General features: G+C 39.3%; 1 protein-coding gene and 1 long non-coding RNA gene across 38 annotated transcripts in view; one reads left to right on the top strand and one right to left on the bottom strand.

Annotated features, from left to right (window-relative positions):
* The window catches only part of NCOA7 (nuclear receptor coactivator 7), a 150,539-nt gene that overhangs the window by 120,802 nt on the left and 6,769 nt on the right, over window positions 1-22,968 (bottom strand). For 16 of the 36 annotated variants that reach the window (XM_045391580.2, XM_074036992.1, XM_045391582.3 and 13 more), the window contains exon 2: window positions 3,967-4,080. The exons of 2 other annotated variants lie outside the window; for them this stretch is intronic. In XM_045391580.2, the coding sequence (XP_045247515.2) occupies window positions 3,967-4,016 (50 nt within the window). In that variant the 5' untranslated portion in view covers window positions 4,017-4,080. Of the gene's footprint in view, window positions 1-3,966; window positions 4,081-5,058; window positions 5,177-5,831; window positions 5,907-11,046; window positions 11,248-22,968 lie in introns of those variants that run through there. 18 more of the 36 variants (XM_065543346.1, XM_065543347.1, XM_065543348.1 and 15 more) reach the window with 5 other exon arrangements.
* LOC135970533 (uncharacterized) lies at window positions 246-22,928 on the top strand. Of its 2 annotated transcripts, XR_010586223.2 has the most exons (4): window positions 246-357; window positions 490-564; window positions 21,586-21,650; window positions 22,802-22,928. It is a non-coding gene; the product is annotated as an uncharacterized lncRNA (long non-coding RNA). The 2 variants fall into 2 exon arrangements; XR_012433413.1 differs by lacking the exons at window positions 21,586-21,650; window positions 22,802-22,928 and adding an exon at window positions 1,081-1,213.

The following is a 22,968-nucleotide window of genomic DNA, read 5'->3' as shown; positions in this document are numbered from 1 at the left end:
CACTCCTCTACTTAAGAGTTACACAGGCATATTTCAAGATAAATTATAAGAAAGGAAAGACTGGATGACCCTCAAATCACTAATTTCGATCAAAAATTATTAAAATAGGGTATTTTAAACTTTACTTTGATGTTAAACTTAAAGAGCAAAACATCAACAAAACAGGTTTGACAAAGGACTATTTACCAAACACAGTCATGCAAGGATTATGAAACCACATGATAAGATAGCACACAAAGAAAACATTGGCTATTTAACTACTCAGGAGGAAAGAGGCAATGTGGAAGGGGGAAACAGTCTAAAAAGCAGTTTTTAGGGTTTCAGATATATAATTGTGGCAGCAGGCACAACATCAGGGTAAATTTTCCTTTTGACTTCCTCGGAACACTAGTTGAGATTTATGTAAGGCGGTATAATTTAGTTTAGAGAAAACTGAGATTGCATCAATTTGGCCTCACCCTTTGCCTGACATTTTATCCTTCTCTCCAGAGATCTTACTTGGACTGCTCTTAAGTATGCTGCTCCAGAGAACTCTGCTCTGTATTGTCAGAAACTGGCTTTCAAGTAAGTTCTGTTGCTAATTCCACTTGATAATTCCACAGTTAAGTCAGAAGGCATTTGAAAAGATGTATAACTTTGGATGGCTCTTTTCTGATGATAGGCTGAAGGGGGTTCTTCTCTCTTTGGTTTGCCTTTTGCTTTTCATAGCTTGACCATTTCTGGCTTCCACTGCATTGTAAGAGCTAAACTACAGGTTTGTCAGTCAGTGTTTCTCTGTCTGTGTCTGTCTGTCTCTCCCTGCTCCCACCGCCTCTTCTCTCCATTCTCCTCTCTCCCTCTATCTCTCATTTCCTAGTTACAAATCATGTTCTTACTGTCTTAAGAGCACCACTGACTTTGTCCTTGTGCCACTGTTCCTATGCATACTCCCAAGATCATATTTCAGCATTTTACGATATGTTTTTTGTTTCATTGTTAGAATACTTTTCAGAAGAGGTCATGATAAGCAAGACAATTTTACATTTCTGAGTTGAAAAAACTGTGCTGCTCTTCCAGAACAGTTTTGGTTTGTATTCGCAGCTTCAGGAGCTCCCTTGACTAAACATTTTAGGAAGAAGAAGAGGTTAACATGGAGCAGGTTGTTCATGAACCAGCAGTGACTTTTACTACTGCTATCACTTTGGATTCAGACTGAGAAGGCACTATAGCTCTTAAAACCACTATGTAGGGCATGTGAAGAAGAAAGAAAAGAAAGAAGAAGAAGAAAGTAAGGAGGAGGAAAGAGGAGGTGGGAGAAAGAAGGAAGGGGGAGAAGCAGGAAAGGGGAGGAGGAAGAAGAGAGGAAGAAGAGCAGGAAGAGAAGCAGGAAGAAAGGGAGGAGGCAAGGAAGGGAGAGGGGGAGAAGGGGGAGGAGAAGGATGACCACCATCTTGACCTAAACTCCTATGTTATCCAAAAATAAATTCAAAATGGATCACAGACTTCAATACAAAACATAATGCTATAAAATTTTCAGAAAAGAAAAACAGCAGAGAATCTTCAGAACACAGAGCTAGGCAAAGAGATCTTAGAATTCAGACCAAAAGCACAATTCATAGAAGGAGAAACTGATAAATCGAATCACATCAAAATTAAAAACTTCTGCTCTGCAACTCTGTTAACTGGATGAAAAGACAAACTACAGACTGGGAGAAAATTATTTGCAAACCACATATCCAACAAAAGACTCGAATGTGTACAATTCAGCAGTAAAAACCTAAACAATTCAATTAGAAAATGGGCAAAAGATAGGAAAGGAGATTCCACTAAAGAACACATACATATGGCTAATAATAAGCACATGAAACTGTTAAACCTCACTAACCATTAAGGAAATACAAATTAAAACCATAATGAGACATCACTACATACTTATCAGAATAGCTAAAATAAAAAATATTGACACCACCAAATGACAATGCAGAGAAACTGGTTTACTCAGACTTTGCTGATGGGAATGTCAAATGTTACAACCATTCCAGAAAAGTGTACTGCAGTTTCTTATAAAACTAAAAATACACTTATCCTTTGACCCAGCAATTGCACTCTTGGACAGTTATCTCAGGGAAATGAAAACTCATGCTCATACAAAAACTTGTACATAAATGATTGTAGCATCTAGCATCTTTGTTCATAAATAGCCCAAACTGGAAACAACCTAAATGCCCTTCAATGGGTAAATGACTAAAAATGACTAAAAAAATACTATGGAATGCTACTATGCAATAAAAAGGAACAAACTATCGATACATGCAACAGCTTTGAGGGATGTCAAGGGAGTAACGCTGAAGGGAAGAAAAAGCTAAATGCCAAAGGTTACATACTACATGACTCCATTTGCGTAGTATTCTTGAAATGACAAATTATAGTGGTTGTCAGAGGAGGCAGGTAGATGGAAGGAGTGAGTAGGGATACAAAAAGGTAGCATGTGGGATCCTTTTAATGCAACTGTTGTGTATCTTGACTGATGGTGACCACAGAAATCTCTATATGTGATATAACTGCATGGAACTAAATACATACAAACATACATACAATGAACGCTCTGAATAAGGCTAGTGGATTGTATCAATGTGAATTTCCTAGTTGTGATATTGTACTATGGATAAAGAATAGGGGTATCTATTATTCCTTACAACTAACTACATGTGAATCTAAAATTATCTCAAAATAAAAACTTTGGAGATCTTATTTATTCTAAATATCCTATCTTTCTGGTGTTTCATCCATTAGATGCCTGATGTCTTCCCTCCCTAATCTGGTTACTCTCTGTAGTCCTAACAGCAGAAAATATTTTACTACAATTGGTAGTTTAACTTGTGCTTCCCCAAAACCTTATTCATGATTTACTATTCCCAACTGGAGCATGCCCTTTGGAAATGGCCTTATGTTTAATACTGACTCTTATGCTGCATGAAATGGACAAAATATATTCTGAGTCTTAGTTGCATCACTGGTAAAATGGAGATAAATTAACTGATGGCATAGATTTATTTTGAAGACAATTAAAATCATAAGTAAAGCACTCAGTACATAGTAGGTCCTTAAATTGTTTCCTTCCTTTTCCCATTATCAACCTAAAATCTAGCTTAATTACTAGATAAAAACATCAACAGTAAACTTTGGTTTTGGTTCCAAGGCTCAGTTTAGAAAACAGTAAATGCATCTCTAATGAGCACAGCCTGGGGACTGGGGATGGAATGAGGCTAAATTCAGTTCTTAACACGCATTTCAATTTAGGAGAAACATGTTTTTAAGCCTATGTTCTCTGAGTCTGAAAACATTCTGGCTTATCAAAATGTTTTACAAATGTTTAGCATATAATTCATTTTTTTATGATTAGTGAGTGACTGCCACATAGACATTTAAATCTGTAAATGGTAACAAATCATATACAAAATTACTTCCATTCAGATATCAACAAATTTATTTATGTTGGACAAGTTCCAGCCTTAAAAATGACTCTGATTCAAAAACATAATTTCACCCATTTCACCTACCTACAAAAGTATTTTTTAGTAATAGACTCCCCACAAGGTGATAAGCTTTAAATGTGTCAGAGATTTTCAGTTATAGTCCAACCAATTAAGCTACAGAACAGTAGGAGCGAAGCACTTAGGATTTAAAATTCAAGGTAGGTTGCTAAACATGGGATTCGGAGCAATTTGCAGGTCAGAGCATGACAGCTGGATTTGCTGAGCAACACTGGCCTGAGAGAAGTGTCAAAGCTAGAAAGAGAAGAACCAAATGTTACAATCCTCTAATATGAATAAAATGGATGAAGCAAAGTATAGTTTACTTCTCCTGGTTACCTGCTCTATTTATGAACAAGCACAAAACACAAAATGCAAAGTAATACTTGAGGACAAAGTCCGCTCAAATATTTCTTTAAAGTACTGATAACAATTTTGTAAAATGAATGCTTACCGAGCAAAATAACTTTGTTTCCGTTCCTTCTTCTCTTCCTTGGTATCCATAATACACAATCAAAAGTGCAAAGTATTTGGAAAAAGTCCCTCTTTTTAATAGTGAGTCATAACCCTGTAAGAAAAAATAACAAAGCAACTGTAAACTTAAAAGTTTACACTGGCCAATGTGAAGAATAAAATGGAGTAGAACTACATGGACCAAAACAAATGAAAAATAAACTTTAACCAGGAAAGACTGTCACATGAGTCAAATATGAAATGCAAATGTTAAATGGGAGAAACTACAATCAGAATGGAGATGTTAAACTATCAAGCAAAACCTGATGGAAAACCAAACTGAAGTATTTCCCTCATATATTTTAAAACATGCCAAAATAAAAACCTTCACTGACTTTGGAAGATTGTAGCCTAACTATGTAGATGCTAATTATTTAAAAAAAAAAAATTGAACTCATAATCTCTCTTCCCAAGCAATTAATAATGAATATGTCTCAGATAATTATGTAAAATGGCTCACTTAGGTGTTTTACAAGAATGTTCTTTTTTAAAAAATAAAAATAACTTCAGCACTCTATTTTATTTTCGGAAACATGCCAGCAAGTACATCCCACTTGAGCAAATGTGGAAATGAAAGTACAAAGACACAGGAAGCTGTTCCTCAGCATGGCTTTAAACCCTTGCCTCTCCCTCTTCTCCCCCTCCTGCGACCCTCACCCACGCTTGCCAGCAGTGGCTTAAGCCTATAATATAAAAGGTTGTCTCCAGATCAAGCTTCCTTAAATACCACTTTCATCATGCCACTCCCCTGCTCAAAAATTTCCAATGTCTACTTATTGCCTGATTCACCGGCCTAATTTCTGCAGAGCACTAACATTCCTAAAACTTGTCCTTTCACCCTGAAGTTCACCAATCGAATTTAAATTTAAAAAAAGCAGGCTGAGCCGTGGCTCACACCTGTAATCCCAGCACTTTGGGAGGCCGAGGCAGGCAGAACACTTGAGATTGGCAGTTTGAGATCAGCCTGACTAACAGGGTGAAACCACTTCTCTACTACAAATACCAAAAATTAGCCAGGCATGGTGGTGCACACCTGTAATCCCAGCTACTCAAGAGGCTGAGGCACGAGAATCGCTTGAACCGAGGAGGCCGAGGTTGCAATGAGCCGAGATGGCACCACTGCACTGCAGCCTGGGTGACAAAGGGAGACTCTGTCTCAAAAAAAAAAAAAAAAAAAAAAAAAAAAATTAGTAAATATAAATAAATAAAGCAAAGTGTATTCACAATCAAAATTATTTACTAATTCATTTCAATTCAGTAAACAAATTACATACATACTACACGAAAGGGAGTATGATAAGTACCAGAGGCCAAAGATAAAGCCATGATATTTGCTCTAACAGTATATATTGTCTTTCCGGAGAGACACTTAAGATTTCAAGACAATGTTATATGTACTGCTGAAAAAGAGGCCTCAGGAAAAATACTTAATTAGCTCAATTTAGCCATTTTCTAATGTATATTTTCAAAATATCATTGAAAAAATATATATAATTTCTATTTGCCAATTAAAAAAAAAATTAAATAACACTTAACCCTATGCAAGGCCCACCCCAGGTACCCTGAGCACACACTAAGGTTGTAGGTTAAGAATGGATTTCCGGCCGGGCGCAGGGGCTCACGCCTGTAATCCTGGCACTTTGGGAGGCTGAGGTGGATGGATCACCTGAGGTCAGGAGTTCATGACCAGCCTGGCCAACATAGTGAAACTCTGCCTCTACTAAAAATACAAAAATTAGCCGGGTGTGGTGGCGGGCGCCTGTAATCCCAGCACTTGGGAGGCTGAGGCAGGAGAATTGTTTGAACCTGAGAGGTGGAGTTTGCAGTGAGCCGAGACCACTCCGTCACACTCCAGCCTGGGCAACAAGAGCAAAACTCCGTCTGAAAAAAAAAACACAAATGCATTTCCTAGGTAAAGGGTATGAGCAAGCAGGTTTCGATTGAACAAAAGCAAGAAGACAAAATAGTTCCCTGCTGTTCTAGGGTAAAGTGAGCTGAGGATGAAGACATGGGCGGGATCTGGGTCACGGAAAGCCTAGTATGCCACTCTAAGGAGCTTGGACTTAATCCTAGCTAGGCTATGTGCGGCCCACCACCTTCAATGTACCTTGTCAGATGCCACCAATTGCTCATGCTGAACCCAGCGGCAGCATTTGCAGAACCATTACCAAATCGATCAGAGCTGGTCCACGAGATAAAACCAATTTTCTCATCTGCGATGTATATGAAAAGACGCCACCAGAGGATTTTCCATGAGGTAGTGTAGCATCAGACAGCAGAAGTAGAGGATGGACTTGAGAGGACTTAAGGACACGGTGAAGTAGATTCACTAAAAAGAAATTACAGTCAAACTAATTGAGGGAGGAGCACCCAAACCTAGGCAGCAGTAGTTGACATAGAAAGAGGAGGGATGGACTCAAGAAATACTTGGGAGGCTGATGAGTTGAGATTTGGTGACTCATGCAGTGTAGATAACCAGGAAAGTGAGGAATGAAGGATGCTCTCCAAGTTTCTGCTTCAGGAACTGTGTGGGCTATGACACCAAAGATCTGGTACAATATACATGAAGAGGGCACGCTGCATGTAGGACAGGGGAGCAGAAGGAGGTAAGAGATCGGTTGTGGACATGGTCCCTTTGAGACGGCTATGGGATAGTGGAGCTGGGGACATTCACCAGACGTTTGATTACATCGAAAGCACAGAAGGGCAGTAAAGGCTAGAGGAAAGGAATCAGAAAAAATCAGCATATGCTTGTAGTTAGGAAGAAAAGGAGAAAAAACAATATGATGATGAGATCACCTTGGAAGTCTGACAACTATTCACGCAGCCCTGTACAGAAACAAGGGAGTACACAGTCTCAGCTCTTACTAGTTTATCTTCATATCCCTGACTTGGACTTCACCCTCAAAGAGTTTTTCATCCAGTCAGGAAAATATGACTGTGCAGATAACTAAACTGTAGGGTAGTATCTTGGTGCTGTCCAATGAATAATATTAAGAATCCAAAAGAGGCAAAGTTCAATTCTGCTTGAGGTGATAAACCTTTCAGAGTGGTTAGGATTTCAATGGGATAGGGCATTCCAGACAGTGCGAATGCCAGAGCAAAGGGATAGAAGTGAAAGGGGATAGGCACACTCGGGCAAGGAAAGAGTGGCTATCAGGTACGGAAAGGGAACTAATCTTGATGCCTGCCTACCAAGAGCCATTTATTTCAACATATTATCCCTATGTTATCTTTTTATCCTTCAACCACACTATGATTTAGATGTCCTCATTTCCATTAAACTGAGGCTGAGAGGTACTAATTAATTTCCTTAATTCAACAGCACCAGCTGTGCTGCGGCAGCGATTTAAATCCAGTCTAGTATACACTCCAGTGTCTTTCAATAACCTTTGGAGCCAGAAAGCATTTGGGATGAGCTAGAAAAAGTAGTCCAGAGTCAACAATATCCAATGCTGCAGCATAGAATTCTCAAGTTAAGTCACACGTACCTAGCCACTGGGACAGGGAGGTCATTGAGGACCTCCAACAGGACTGCATTAGTGACGTACTGGGAGTGGAAGTCATGCTACCATGAATTGGGGTAGTTAGTACTCATTCAAGAATTCAAGTGCAAGAGGAAACAAGAAAAAGGAAAGAAGGCGTTTGAGCGTCTAACTCTCATGAGCTCAGTTTCACGCTGTGGTTTGAACGCCCTGGGCTCCTCCCCAACTCTGCACCTTTATCCTCACTCTTTCCTCAGGCATGAGGCAACCTTGCCAGGCTCCTCCTTCTGACAAGGCCCAATTCTACTTCAAAGGCTTTCCTGACCACTTGTGTGCCCTTCTCTCCCCTAAAGAGTTTACTTCATATATTACCTATCACTTACTGCAAGGCACTTAATCATATACGGTGTGACAACAGCATTTCACTTGATCTCCTCGCCCCAACCATAAATTCCTTTGAGTCAAAACTACCATGTTTCACTTTTACTATACTTCTCTAAATAACTGGCACATAAGTAGGCAGAAAATCCATATAAAAGCTAAGCAAGGAGTTAAATTAATCCACAACTGGGGATAAGGTCAATTACATGGCAGACCAATACAAATCCAAAAATTCCTCCCAAATTAAGAATTACTTAGGGATAGAGGATGGAGTCTCATGCCAGCCTCCCTCAGACTCCAGGAAGGATCAGAATCCTAGGCTCTCTGCCCTGCCCTGGGTCAGGTGGTTTATTTTAAAGTTCATCTCCTACAAGTCAAAAAAGTAATGATCTCTATTAAATTTTCGGTCATGAATAAAAATGAAGTTACAGCAATCTAATTGGAAAATTTTTATACTTTAAGCTGAGCCAGAAACTGATATTCTGTTCAAGTAGAAAAATATTTATGAAAATATGCACAAGACAAAAAGATTAAATTATCCAAGAGTTGACATCTGGTGCTGCTGTGTCTGATTACAACCAGTAAGGCGTTTTAAACATTTTTCAATATCCTATGAGATAAATGAAAAATATGCTAATCTTTGGTTTAAGTTTCTGGAAATTTTTATATTCCTTAAACAAGATAGATGCAGTTCTTACAGGTTTAGACACACCAACAGATTAACCAGAAGGAGCTCAGTAGAGAATGCTATAAAAATGATTTGCACCAAACACCACACTGCAGCCTTCATGCTTCAGTGACAAACCAGGGCTCCTTAAATCAATCTCTAATGGGAACTACATTTTCCATTATAAGTGGTCATAATGGGCTTCTTAAAAGCCCTTTGTTCATTTAATGTTGACTTTCCTTCACATCAATACACTCTTGACTCATCTAATTGCTGACTTCTAAGAGTCTCCTGCATTTACCGTGTATTGCAGACCAAAAAGAATTTCATGAGAAAGCATAAGATGAATCTTCCATCTAAATATTTTTTTTTTGCAATCTTAAATCAGGATAGTCAATTTAAACTTAAATCCAGTTCATTATTCAAATAAAAATAGCACATAAAAATCCTTACTTCAAAAGAGCTGTGATGAAGACAAAGTATTTTTTGAATCATCAGCAAAGTGTTCCTTGTTTGTACACATGGCACCATTTAAAAGAACAGAACCAGCAGAGACCCCTTAACTACATCAAACTGACCCACACAGCTGGGGGTTACACAGCTGGAGGTCCTCAATGATCTCCCCGTCCCAGTGGCTAGGTACATGTGTCTTAACTTGCAAATTCTGAGCTGCAGCATTCGATGTTGTCGACTCTGGACTACTTTTTCTAGCTCATCTCCAAATGCTTTCTGGCTCCAAAGGTTATTGAAAGACACTGGAGTGTATACCAGACTGGATTCAAATCACTGCCGCAGCACAGCCAGTGCTGTTGAGTTAAGGAAATTAATTAGTACCTCTCAGTCTCTCAGCTGTGGGTCACACAGCTGTGGACCCACACAGCAAAGCATGACTTTTTGGATTCACCTCCAACATACTGCAGTTCCTTGAATACTCAAGTATAACAAGTCAGGACTAGAAAAACAGCAGTATATCCATGAGGCCCATCAGCTGTTTTCCCAACAACATGTTTCTTAATATACAAATGAAATGATGACAGGAGTACACAATGGTCACACTGTGTTTGGTCACGTAAGGAACAGACCAAAATGGACCTTTCTATGCAGGCATTTCCTCCTAGAAAATAGTTATATTTGTACCAAAATATAACAGGTGTTCCGTCTCTCAAAGCCACACTGTCATCTAAACAAAGCAAGAATATTCAAATTTCAATGTTAAACAAGGTCAGAAATTTGAACACTCCCTATAACTTTAGAGAAACCTGGGAAGGACACAGAACCAGATATAAACGTGTGCCACAAACTTACAAGGGTATCCAGGTGCAGTGGCTCATGCCTATAGTCCCAGCACTTTGGGAGGCCGAGGCAGGTGGATGGCTTGAGGTCAGGAGTTCGAGACTAGCCTAGCCAACATGGCAAAACTCCATCTCTACTAAAAACACAAAAACTAGCCAGGTGTGGTGGCACATGCCTATAGTCCCAGCTACGTAGATAGCTGAGGCACAAGGATTGCTTGAACCTGAGAGGCAGAGGTTGGAGTGATCCATGACTGTGCCACCGCACTCCAGCCTGGATGTCAGAGCGAGACTTTGTCTCAAAAAACAAAAACAAAAAAAAACAACTTAAAAGGGGAGCAATCAGATAATACCCCCCAAATAAATAAATGCTTGTTACAAAAACAATGCAGCAACAACAACAACAAATCCAAAAATGAATGGCAACAAATAACTAAAAAGTTATTCCTGGTGATGAAGCAAGGTGATGATCAAGGATGGGCTCCGGATCTGCTATTTGGGAAAGGGTTTGACATCTTTGAATGGCAAAATGAATGGAGAACTTATCAACTCCTATTCCATTATTCTCTGCCTAGGGTGCTCACATTTGACCCGAGAAAAATTAAACAAATGTGAGTTTCAGTGGTCTTTTACCTAAGATGAGTCAAGAGATGCCATCAAATATCCTACATACTCTAAATGAAGACCCATCTCTGGGCTAGATAGATCATTTTACAAGTTCTCTCTTAGAAAATAACATGCAAACGAGATTTCTAAAAAGTCACTGGTGGGGTGAGGAACTGTAGAAGATGTAGAAAATGCCAGAAGCCTGAAAACAGGCAAATGCATTTTAATTTAGAAAGGGTAATTGTGCAAACTATACACTGAAGCATATCATCACATAGATTCCCAGGAAAATTTTAGAAATGATCATTTAAGGCAGTTTGGTAAGAAAATAGAGAAGGGAGCAGTGGACCCTGAGATCTAGAATGATCCCAGAAAGCCAACGATTCGGCAGGACAAGTGGGTCGCTTTTGGAAACATCTACCATGGACCAAGTATTCTGCTGCAGACACAAAGAGGAAGACAGCATTCATCAGCCAGGAGGCTCAGGAAGAAGAGGCAACTATAACTTATCAGCTGATAAAATGAGATGTGAGTGCTCTGATACTAGTGGTCACAAGGAACCACAGAGCACAGAGCATTGAGCAACTTACACTGCCTCAAAGGGAAGGAGTGTCCCGGCAACGTCACAGGTGATGCCAGTGCTGGGCTGGGAAGGAGGTGCAGGAGTTTCCCAGATGGTGGATGCAGAAGAGGTCAGGCTCATCAGGCAGAATGAGGATGTGTAAGCCTCTGGCAGGAATGTGTGGTGTTCGGGGAATCCTGAGTGATCTGGTATGGCTGGAGTGCAAGGGCTGGTAGAAGAGAGGACATTCAGGGAATGCTGGCTTAGTCAAATCACACTGACCTAATTTCCCTCCCTGACATAGCTACTATTCTAGTGGATTAGGAAAATGAGGAAAACACATGTAACTGCACTTAAGAGGCATTTGATAAATTTCTCTTGTCTGCTTATGGATAAGATGGAGAAATGTGGGTTGGGTGTGTAGGTGGATGTTTATATGATTAGATGAATAAAGGAAATCACTGAATCACTGTACCAAGAGGTATGTGTTGACTGACTGACCAACCTCAGTTGCTCTGAGAGCTGAAATCCATTCTGAACCTGGAGAGGGAACGTTAATAGCTTAATACAGTATTTTTTCTTATGCTCTGTCCTCATGAGTATATTTCCCACTAACTTGAACAAAAACATAGAGGCCTCCCTTATCAGCCATTTGGAGAGGTAGGTACTTAATAACATCCCGGATAGCAACATTAGGATTCAAAAGCCCTCGGCTGTCTGTAGAAAGGAGTCAATTATTATGAGGTGGAAATTTGCTCCCAATGAATCTCAGGTTTTACTGGTGAGGTACTAAGAAATGAGAGCGGTACAGTTTAGTGTTAGCACAAGTGAATATGATTTGTGGTTTTAGATGACAGTAAGGTTCATATATGAATTACAGTTGGGTAATTCCACTGTGCACCTTCCTCCCCACCCGCCTCCAAAAAACCCACTAGTGCTATCAACCCAGAATAAACAGATTATAATAGTCTGTCACACCCTTTTTGAGGATTAGACTCCATCAGGATTACTGCATTTATCTAGGGATCTCACACTATAGGGAAATTAGAACAAACAGGATGGTTAAATGGCATAAAACTAGATTTTAAGAATATTGGTCAAAGGAGTTGGTCAGGAGAGAAGACTTGGATTAAATGACAGCTGTTTTTAAACATCTGAAGGATCTTTATCCAATAAAGGATTTAGGCTTGAGAGACAGATCTCCAAAGAGGTAAACCTAGAATTAGACATTAGATGTGGAGGGAGAGAGGTCCACGGCTCAGTATAAGGAAGAACTGTCTGAGAGAGAGGTGCAAACAGCTGCCTGCAGATGGAATGGCTTCCTCATCTTCAAGAGTGACAGAGCACATACTGAGCAACTGTTTTATATGACTACTGTAGAGACGCAGTTCTCAGCCTTATCAAATTCAACACCTCATCTAAATAAATATGTAAACCATTTTATTATACGCCCTTCATAATATTGAGATGAAATTCATAGATCATGTAATCTACTTACACATTTAATTTTATAAAATCATCATGATGCCCCAAAGGAAAGTATTTGATCACGAGTATTCCAATATGTAAATTCTCAGACACAGTCCATTAGAAGACATATTATAGATTCATATTGCTCCTACAGAAGAAGATATGAAATTCCCAAGTATAAGGGTCAATTCTTCATTTTCTTGGACTGCCTCACTCATTACAGGGCATTTGGCACCTCTGCTTGCCCCCAACTAAACGCCAGTAGCGCCCTTCCCATAACCATGCCAACCAAAATGCCCCAGGAAAGGGTACCACAACCAATGAGAATAACTATTAAAAGGAAAATCAAGCCCCACAAGCAAACTTGTATTTTAAATTAGTTTTTAAATTAAATGTTTTTAAGTTCAAAAATTCCTTTAAAGCCGAGATTTTATAAACTTCATATACCTGAGAAGTTCTCTGTTTTCCATATGCTCTGTGCTTCATCTGAGAAGTTCTCTGTTTTCCATATGCTCTGTGCTTCATCTGAGTAACACTTAACCCATGCTATTAAGGCAGAGGGTACCTTTTTTCTTTTTTCTTTTTTTTTGAGACAGAGTCTCACTCTGTCATCCAGGCCGGAATGCAGTGCCATGATCTTGGCTCACTGCAACCTCTGACTCCTAGGTTCAAGCTATTCTCCTGCCTCACCCTCCCAAGTAGCTGGGATTACAGGTACCTGCCACCATGCCCAGCTAACTTTTGTATTTTTAGTAGAGATGGGCTTCCGCCATGTTGGCCAGGCTGGTCTCGAACTACTGACCCCAGGTGATCTGCCGACCTCAGCCTCCCAAAGTGCTGGGATTACAGGTGTGAGTCACTGTGCCTAGCCAACGGTTACCTTTAAAATAAGATAGGCCTGGTTAAAATCCAGATTCCACCACCTACAAGGTATGTAGCCTTGGGTAAGTTACCTAATTTCTCTAACCTTCAGTTTCTTTATCTGCAAAAGGGCTGTTACACAGACTCAATGTGTAAAAAAATCAATGACTAGAATCTGGTGCCCCATGGAACAGAAAATTCTATCCATTGACATTTCCATGCATTCAAATATCCAAGTGTTCATGAAATACCATTTTCAATATATCTGAAGAGCCACATTCAAATCCGCCCCAAATAGTAAACTAACAAAGCTAGGCAGACCTAGTAAATATAAAGATGACAGGAAACAGTTAAATATTTATTGAACATTAACCATATGCACCAAATTTTTTGTTCAATACTGTTACACACACTGCTTGGTTTAATCTTTATGACTGCATGAGGGAGTTAATCTCAATTCTTTCCAGATAAAGAGTCTGAACTTTAGAACAATTAAAGAATTTATTCAAGGTCAAATAGCTATAAGAGTTACAGCCAGAATGATCAGCTCTGTCTGACCCCAAAGAAGGAACCACTAATAATGGCCTGTAAGGGTAGGCTATTACTACACATAATTTTCACATGGATGCCTAGTTCTTCCTGGATTTAGCCACAGTTAAAAAGAACAAGACGGAGGCCGGGCGCGGTGGCTCACGTCTGTAATCCCAGCACTATGGGAGGCAGGGGCGGGTGGATCACCTGAGGTGAGGAGTTCGAGGTCACCCTGACCAACATGGTGAAACCCCATCTCTACTAAAATTACAAAAATTAGCTAGTGTGATGGTGCATTCCTGTAATCCCAGCTACTCGGGAGGCTGAGGCAGGAGAATTGCTTGAACCTGGAAAGCAGAGGCTGCAATGAAACGATTTCGTGCCACTACATTCTAGCCTGGGTGACAGCGAGACTCCGTCTCAAAAAAAAAAAAAAAAAAGAATAAGAGGGTGAATACAGCTTTATGGCCAACTGTCTTTAAGGATGTAAATACTGACCTGTATTGAGGTTAGCCATTACTACTCATACTAAATGCACTTTAGTAAACATGTCAGTACATTCAACAGCTATTTATTGCACTGAGTAGGTTTCTAAAGAGCTAACTGGAAAGCACATTCTCTTAATTCACTAAATTAATTACCCCTTAAGTTTTGAGAACTGAAGAAACCAATCTATTTCCTCACAGAAAATGGAATTGGTAAATACAGATAGTCAGAATTTGGAATTTTGATTTTTTTTAAAAAAAATACATTTATTTCTTTGTTGCTCTTAAATTATGAAAGCCTGCTTTTTTTCTAGGCACTAAAATTGTAGCTCATTTCTAGAATTAAAAAATTACAGTTCTATAACATTTCTACTAAATATTTTAAATATATTGAATGCATTCTCTCATTAACACTCATAAGGTATAAGAAGTCAGTTTTGAAGTTTTCTACCTGCACACAAAGATTAGAAGGGCCAAATCTGCATTATCATACAGAAAGTTACTGGAGGTAATGAAAACAGAACAATCTATCTGCTGATCTCATCTCCTAGTCATAAGATTAAGAGACATCCTCTTTCTCACCATCAATCACTACTGGGTACCTGCGACATGTTTTTGATTACCTGTCACAAGAGGTGTGAAAAATATGATGCCTGCCTCACCCACAGCGGAGTTTCTGGAGATACCCCTACTATGCTGTGGCACCGGAAGATCACTTCAGATCATCTCTAAGACAAATCTAAAGACATTAGGCTCCAAGTAGCATCAATAAACAGGAGACATGGGAAGAAAAGTTTGTTTTCAATTACTTCTGGAATTCGTTTTAATACTACCAGACAGATTCATTCCTAAACCATACAGTCTCTGGCCCATTTGATTTTTTTGCAGACATATTCTAGCTCCAGTCCAAAGGAAATAAGCTGCAAACTTCTGGAGTCTCTAGACTGGTACAGAACTCAATCTCATTCCCCAAATCCTTGCAGAGAATATATGCCAATGTGAGTCACTGTGCCAGGGTCCTGTGCTCACAGCAAATGCCATCACCAATGCATGTGTCCTAGTCTTACACAGGGTCCCAATGCAATCAATTTCAAGAGAGGAAAAAAAAAAATGTGAGCAGTAGTTACCACTACTACTATTACTACTTATTATTATTTGGTGGGGGCTATTTCGTGGATCTGAATTAAGAGTTAACTGATAAAACCAACAAAATTGGATAGATGAAAGGCATTAAAAGATAAATGGAATGCTTTTCCAAAAACATACAGTATATGAGTAGCAAACACTCCTTTTCAAGAATTAAATTTGAGTGTCTTCTAAGACTTTATCAACAAGAGACAATCTACCAGTTAAACTGCCATTTCACTAAAGAAAAGGCCATGTACTTCTTTGCCTTCTGTGGATGAGATCTGCAATTGAATGCATTTTCAAAATATACTGGCATACATTCATACCTGTAAAAATGCAAAATAAAATAACTGAATTATTCTTTTTTTAATGTGCTTTCAGCATAGTTACATGGAGAGTATAAGTGGCAATAAACAACTTATGCTTACTCCTAAATAGTGCCTTGTAATGTATTTATGAGCAATTTTCTTCAACTCAGTAAGCACTTAGAACCTGTTTTATGCCTACAACTGTACTATTTATCTGAAGCTTGTGACTATAAAAAGGACCCAATGTGCTCTACAGAAACTTCAATTTTTGACAAGGGAGATAAGATTTACATAAAATTATCAGAAAACAGGGGCATGAAAAAGTTACGCCAAATAAAACGTATGACACACAGAGGAAGTGCTAAAAGGGAAGTAAGAAAATGGCTGGGTCACACGGGCCAGTGCTGGTAGGGAAAGTGTTAAAAGTAGGACATCCCCGAAAACCACAATTCAGGGTTATATTTCAATAGTGCCACACAATTAACAATCAAATCTATAAACCAGAAACAGTTTTATCCCCGACGAAAATGTTATCTGTAAGAGCACACTCAAGACAACAGCATTTCTGCCAGACTCTGCCTCAGATGTCTTGGTAACAATGGAGAGAGGCAAGTAGTGTTGTGGTTAGCAAAATATGGACTGTGGTAAATACACAAACGTGGGTTTAGGAACGAGACATAACAAAAAGTGTCTAAGCAGCAGGGAATATGCCCAGTGTGAAACTAAATCAGCATGGAGAAGTACAAGGACCTCTTCTTGAAAAAAAAAAATTATGTGTGTAATATTCAACTATACATTTCTAGCAGACTGGGTTAAGAAATCAAGTCTATGGTATATGTACTTTTTTTTAAAGGTTTATTGAGTTGCTTGTCATAAAACGTGTAGAATTCAGAAGAAAATGGCTTTCTGGTAGACTGGATTGTTGTTCCTAATTACGCACTCCTTCCCTTGCTGTAAGATAATTATACATCCATACTCTTTGCTGGGCAGCTCTGTGATGCTTTGCACTAGTATACAGAGTATATGACCACATCTGATTTTTCATGTGACTTGTTTTGACCAATAGACTGTGAGGATTAATAGTCATATTCATATTGACTTGAAGCACTAAGAGACCTGGCAAGTTTCTGCTCCCCACCAGCAGAGTATGCTCCAGGTAGCTGCTTCTCCCTCTTTAGCTTGGATTCCAGGATGAAGACACGTGGAACAGACCCGAACCTGTACCTCAGCTTTGGCATCCGACTTAGCCTTTGCCAAGGCCAGCCTGCAGAACCCAGCCAGGAGTAGCTAAACCACAGTCAACCTGCAAATCCATGAAGGTGAAATACATATTTGTGGATATAACCCACTGCGGTTTGGAGACAATTATGTAACATTATCACAACAAAAAACCCAATACACCCTTAGAACCATCCTGATCCACAAATTACTTCATGGAGTTTTACCAGAAAGATCAAAACCACATAGTACATATTATTGTTTATATGAATAATTCTACCAAGGCCTGAGATACCAAAGCCCAGACACAAGACAACTGACACAAATAGCAGAGGAGGCTTCCTTTTCTTCCAGTTGTCATTTACCCCATAACCACTTTGCATGGCTATGGGGTTTTAGCTGGTAAGGCATCATTTGACAAGAAATTGTGCATTGTCTTGGTATATGTACATATAAGGGTTGATATTACTTACTGTTATAGGTTAAATTATAGCATTCCAAAAAAAAGGTATGCTGAAGTTATAATACTCAGTACTCCCGAATGTGATCTTATTTGGAAATAGGGTCACTACAGATACAGTTAGTTAAGATGAAATCACACTGGAGTAGTGTGGTGCCCTAATCCAATATGACTGGACTCCTTATAAGAAGATGGCCATGTAGTGATAGAGACACAAAGAGAGAATGCCATGTAGACACAGGCCACACTTGGAGCTATACTGCTGAAAGCTAAGGAACTCCAAGGTCCAGCAAACTACCAGAAGTTAGGAAGAGAAAAGGAAGGATTCTTTTACCGGTTTCAGGGGGAACATGGCCCTGCTGACACCTTGATTTTGAACATCTAGCTTCCAGAAAGTGAGAACATACATGTTTAAAGCCACTCAGCTTCTGGTACTCTGTCATGGCTGCCCTAAGAAACTAATATGCTGACTTTAAATTACTTTTATACACTATCACTGTTTAAATTACTTTTATACACTATCACTGCTCCAAAAACTTTATTACTTTCTCAACATGTCCATTCTGCCATGTTCTCTTATAATTTAAAGGAAATGCAGGCATGCCATTAAGAAAATTGGTAAAAATTATTTACCAGTTGCCTCCTGGGCCCAGATGTTAATTCAATGAGCTTTTTGTTCATCCAGTTAACATCTGGGTCCAGGAGAGAGTTCAAGCACAGCTTATTTGGGTAGGTGGACTAAGAACTGACCTGATAATCAAAGAATTATTTTATCCTATAAGAGTCTTTGGAACATTCTGAGAATGCAGAATCACCATGTACTATGCCACTCCTATCACACTTTCTACAGCAATTTTACACTGACAAACTCATACTGCTAAGTTTCTCAGTGCACACTTATGCTACCTTGTGTCATTTTCTTTACGTTATTTCTTTTTTGAGATGGTGTTTCACTCTGTCACCCAGGCTGGAGTGCAGGGGTGCAATCTTAGCTCACTGCAGCCTCCGCCTCACAGGTTCAAGCGATTCTCCTGCCTCACTGCCTCACACTCCCCTGCAGCTGGGATTACAGGCGCGTGCCCCCACACCTGCCTAATTTTTGTATTTTTAGTAGAGACAGGGTTTCATCATGTTGGCCAGGCTGGTCTTGAACTCTTGATCTCAAGTGATCCACCTGCCTTGGCCTCCCAAAGTATTGGAATTACAGGCATGAGCCACCATGCCTGGCCCCTTGTGTCATTTTCTAATTATTGTTCCTTATGCCCATATTCCTTCCAATCAGACTGTAAACTCTCTAAAGTCAAGGAATGTGTCTTATGCTGTTCATCCATGCAGAATTATGCACACATCACAACTCTCTGTTCAGGCTGTACACAGAATTTATGTTTAATAAGTTGATTTTTGACTTGTTACGGCTAAGTAACAGAAACTGACTTCAGGTTATGAAACGGTATTTAGATTAGTGGCCTTTTATTTAGATTAGTGGTCTCCACTTTTTATTCCACATCAATAAAAGTATCTGAGCATAAGCCTCTAATTACTTTTACTTATAAAAACACGTCTTCTCTACTAATAATTATAAGGCATATAACTAAAATAGAAGTCATGAAAACAAAGACATTCTAACAATGTCTTTCTGTACCTTCATGTGATGCATGAACTTCACTTTAGAAACCACCAGTCTAAACTATGAGAGCAGGTATGTGACAACATTCCCTGGGATTTGGTCCTTTCCAGGAAATGGACCTATAAAATTCTAACACATTTATAAACTTAATAATTATCGGACAGAGTCATAAAATTGTCTAGATCAAACAAGCAATATTTTAAAGTTGATAGGATTGTCTTTGCAACTAGGATTAATTTGTATATTATACTACTAGCCCCCTATTATAAATGCATTTGCTAACTGTGGTGCTCTCTGCAATTAAACCCTTTAAGTTTTAGATGTTAGAAACAAAAATCTATTATCAAGTCTTCAGGCAAATATCGGTAAGACTGAGAATCCAAATGATATAACATTCTGATCTTGAAAACACGGAAAATAGAAGGATGAGCAAAGGGGATGATGAAACAGAACACTCGGCCGGGCGCGGTGGCTCACGCCTGTAATCCCAGCACTTTGGGAGGCTGAGGCGGGCGGATCACAAGGTCAGGAGATCGAGACCACGGTGAAACCCCGTCTCTACTAAAAATACAAAAAATTAGCCGGGCGCGGTTGTGGGCGCCTGTAGTCCCAGCTACTCGGGAGGCTGAGGCAGGAGAATGGCGTGAACCCGGGAGGCGGAGCTTGCAGTGAGCGGAGATCGCGCCACTGCACTCCAGCCTGGGCGACAGAGCGAGACTCCGTCTCAAAAAAAAAAAAGAAACAGAACACTCATACTTTATCTCTAAGAATGCCATCAACACAACAACATCCGATTTTCCTGTGTTCTACGAGCATGTGGATAACGCTGTACTAGAAAATAGAAGGACATTGAGTAATATAAAACACAACTTCTATAAGCTTACTATAAGAACTGGCCCAGCGCAGTGGTTCATGTCTGTAATCCCAGCACTTTGGGAAGCCGAGAAGGGCGGATCATTTGGGGTCAGGAGTTCGAGACCAGCCTGACCAACATGGTTAAACCCTGTCTCTACCAAAAATGCAAAAATATTAGCCTGGCATGGTAGCGCATGCCTATAGTCCCAGCTACTCCAAAGGTTGACACGGGAGAATTGCTTGAACCCTGGAGGTAGAGGTTACAGTGAGCCGAGATAGCACCACTGCATTCCAGCCTGGGCAACACAGCAAGAGTTTGTCTCAAAAAAATAAAATAAAAAAAAAAAAGAACAACTAAGCAATAAAGTAAGCCAATATTTAGTTCATTTGTGGTACAAATGCTTAAGTGCCAAAAGAACTGAAGTCAGCATACAATAGATGGGTTGGAAAGTATTCATGGAATTAAGTATAAACTTGGTGCGGAAGACTGATTTTAAAGGAAGAAACGTGGAGGGAAATTCCAGCTAGCAAGGACAGCAAAGGCTTGGAGGCAGGAATTTTTCTCCTGTACGTGTGGGATTACTGAGGATTCTGACCCCACTAAAGTGCCAAGTTCATTCAGGGAAGAGTAGAAGAGAAGGGTGAGTGCATGAAATGTAGAGAAGACACAGTGCCATCATCATCTAAGCCACATTCTTGGGATTAAACTTCCAGGAGAAAGTCCCCACCACTAAAATCTCTTAAGTCGTTTTACTTGGTCTGCTTATTCTTGAAGAAACAGGCTTGGAGCTGATCTATACATAAAGCAAGAGAGCTAAATGCAAGAAAATACCAAGCAGATGATGTGTGGGAGAAGATTTTGAGGAAGTGAAATATTAGTAGCTTTAAAAGAAGGAAGAGAAAGTAAAATATGTCAAAATGAATATGCATTTGCTTTTAAAAAGTCAAAAATATAAAAATCGGATGATACATAATTGTAATAATGTTCAATAATTATAATTACAATACATATGGATAACAAATAAAAATGTGAAGAAGGAAAACAAATCTCTTATGATCCTATTAGTGAGAAAAAATAGTTTGTCACTTTCCTGTTTTCTATGCAAATGCATCTTAAAATCAAATTAGAATTTTTTGTATATACTTTTTATGTCTAACTCAGTTATTATAAACATCTTCCATGTAATTAACTATTGCTCAAAATCATTATTTTAGTGGCTAAATATCTTTTCATATATATTTACTATCACTTAAAAAAATGACTCCACTGCTGAATTTTTCTCAAATTTTTACAGTAACACCCCTGATAATAACTGATACTTATACAGTTGCTTACTCTGTGCCAGGCAGGGTTCCAAGTACTTTACATAAATTAATTTACCTAATTCTCTGTACAATGTAGGAGGTAGATACTATTATTATCTTCATTTGACAGATGAGAAAACTCAAAGCGTGGAGAAATTAACTTCCTAACTGCACAGAAGTGGTAACTGGTGGAACAGGATTCCAAGCCACATAACCGGTTCTGGCATTCCTGCTTTTAACCTTTCTACTATATCAGTGGCCTCTCAAAGATCATGGACTCATTACGGAATTTCAGCTTAATGTCTGATTGTTTCCTTAGGATATACTCAGAAGAGAATCACAAGTGCCAAGGGAGTCCATGAGGCACACTGCTCTCCATTGAAGGTATACCATTCTACCCTTCATGAGCTAAAAACAACCTCACTCTTGCCAGCACTGTAACTAACTTTTAAAATCTAATAATCTGCATTTCTTTGATGCCATGAAGTCAGTATTATTTTCATGTCTTGGACATCTTAAGTTCCTGTTTTGTGAATATTTTATTCCTATTTCTTGTTATAAAGGTTTTCAAAGAGTTAAGACATGTTAAATAGAAATTATTTTGGAATGCTCTGTGATTCAAAATATCAAAGAGTATTGCTAACTAGTTGTTTCAGTGGGACACTATAGACAGGCAGAACCCCGGGGGAAATCACCGGAAACTAGGGATGAGGGCTCAGCTGTAAACACCTGCAACCATAGAACTGATCAGACCTTCCCAACAGACCCACGAATAGCCTGAAATTGAGATTTATCCCATACTACAGGGGCGACACTTATCCAATGGCTAGAATATTTAGCACTGCTACTAAGAGCACTCTCACTTCATGATATCAGCACGCCTAGGGAAACAAGTCAATAAATTCAATGTTTGTATAGTGCCCCAATCACAGAAGAAACATGAAAGCTCTTAAGGGATCTCAGACCTACGGATTTATCTCACAAATTATTTCTATTCTATAAGGCATACCTGGTTAGTGATAAGAACAACCCACTAGTCAGAAATTCCACATGAACAGTGCTGAACAAACACTATTAAACTCTCACTCTCTAAATCCTCTGTTGATCAGCTATCAAAAGCAAATTACCTCATGCCAGGCACTTTGCAATAAAAACCAAGCACTTAAGATCTCTGATTACTTGGGTTGGAATTAAAAATATTTCATTCACATACTTAGGAGTCACTTCTTAGATTGGACCACTCTCTCCAGATGGCTCATGTCATCTATCAGGGTCAATGTTCAATCCTTTCAATGTCTTAAGAGTACCCTTTTTGCCTGGCTGATCCCCAAACTTCAGTGACACCCTATATGGAGGCTTTCACCCCTTTATGTACCAACCACAGAAGAAAAGTAGAGTGGGAGGCATAAAAGACACTCTCCCAGATGAGTGTCATAATAAATACCAAAGCTATTTTTAATGGGTGTTAACACAGTGTTTGAGAATTAGTAAAGTAAGCAAGTGCTGCTAAAAAAAATTGATTTGGACATGCACAGGTGGCCTTCCATATCCATGGGTTCTGCATCCATGGAATCAACCAACCAAGCGGATCACTTGAGGTCAGGAGTTCGAGACCAGTAGGGACAACATGGTGAAATCCTGTCTCTACTGAAAATACAAAAATTAGCTGGGCTTGGTGGCACATGCCTGTAATCCCAGCTAC

The sequence above is a fragment of the Macaca fascicularis genome, chromosome 4, assembly GCF_037993035.2.
Source record: "Macaca fascicularis isolate 582-1 chromosome 4, T2T-MFA8v1.1".
NCBI lineage: Eukaryota > Metazoa > Chordata > Mammalia > Primates > Cercopithecidae > Macaca > Macaca fascicularis.
Note: the sequence above shows the minus strand (reverse complement) of the source record. Positions and strands in the feature narration are given on the sequence as shown.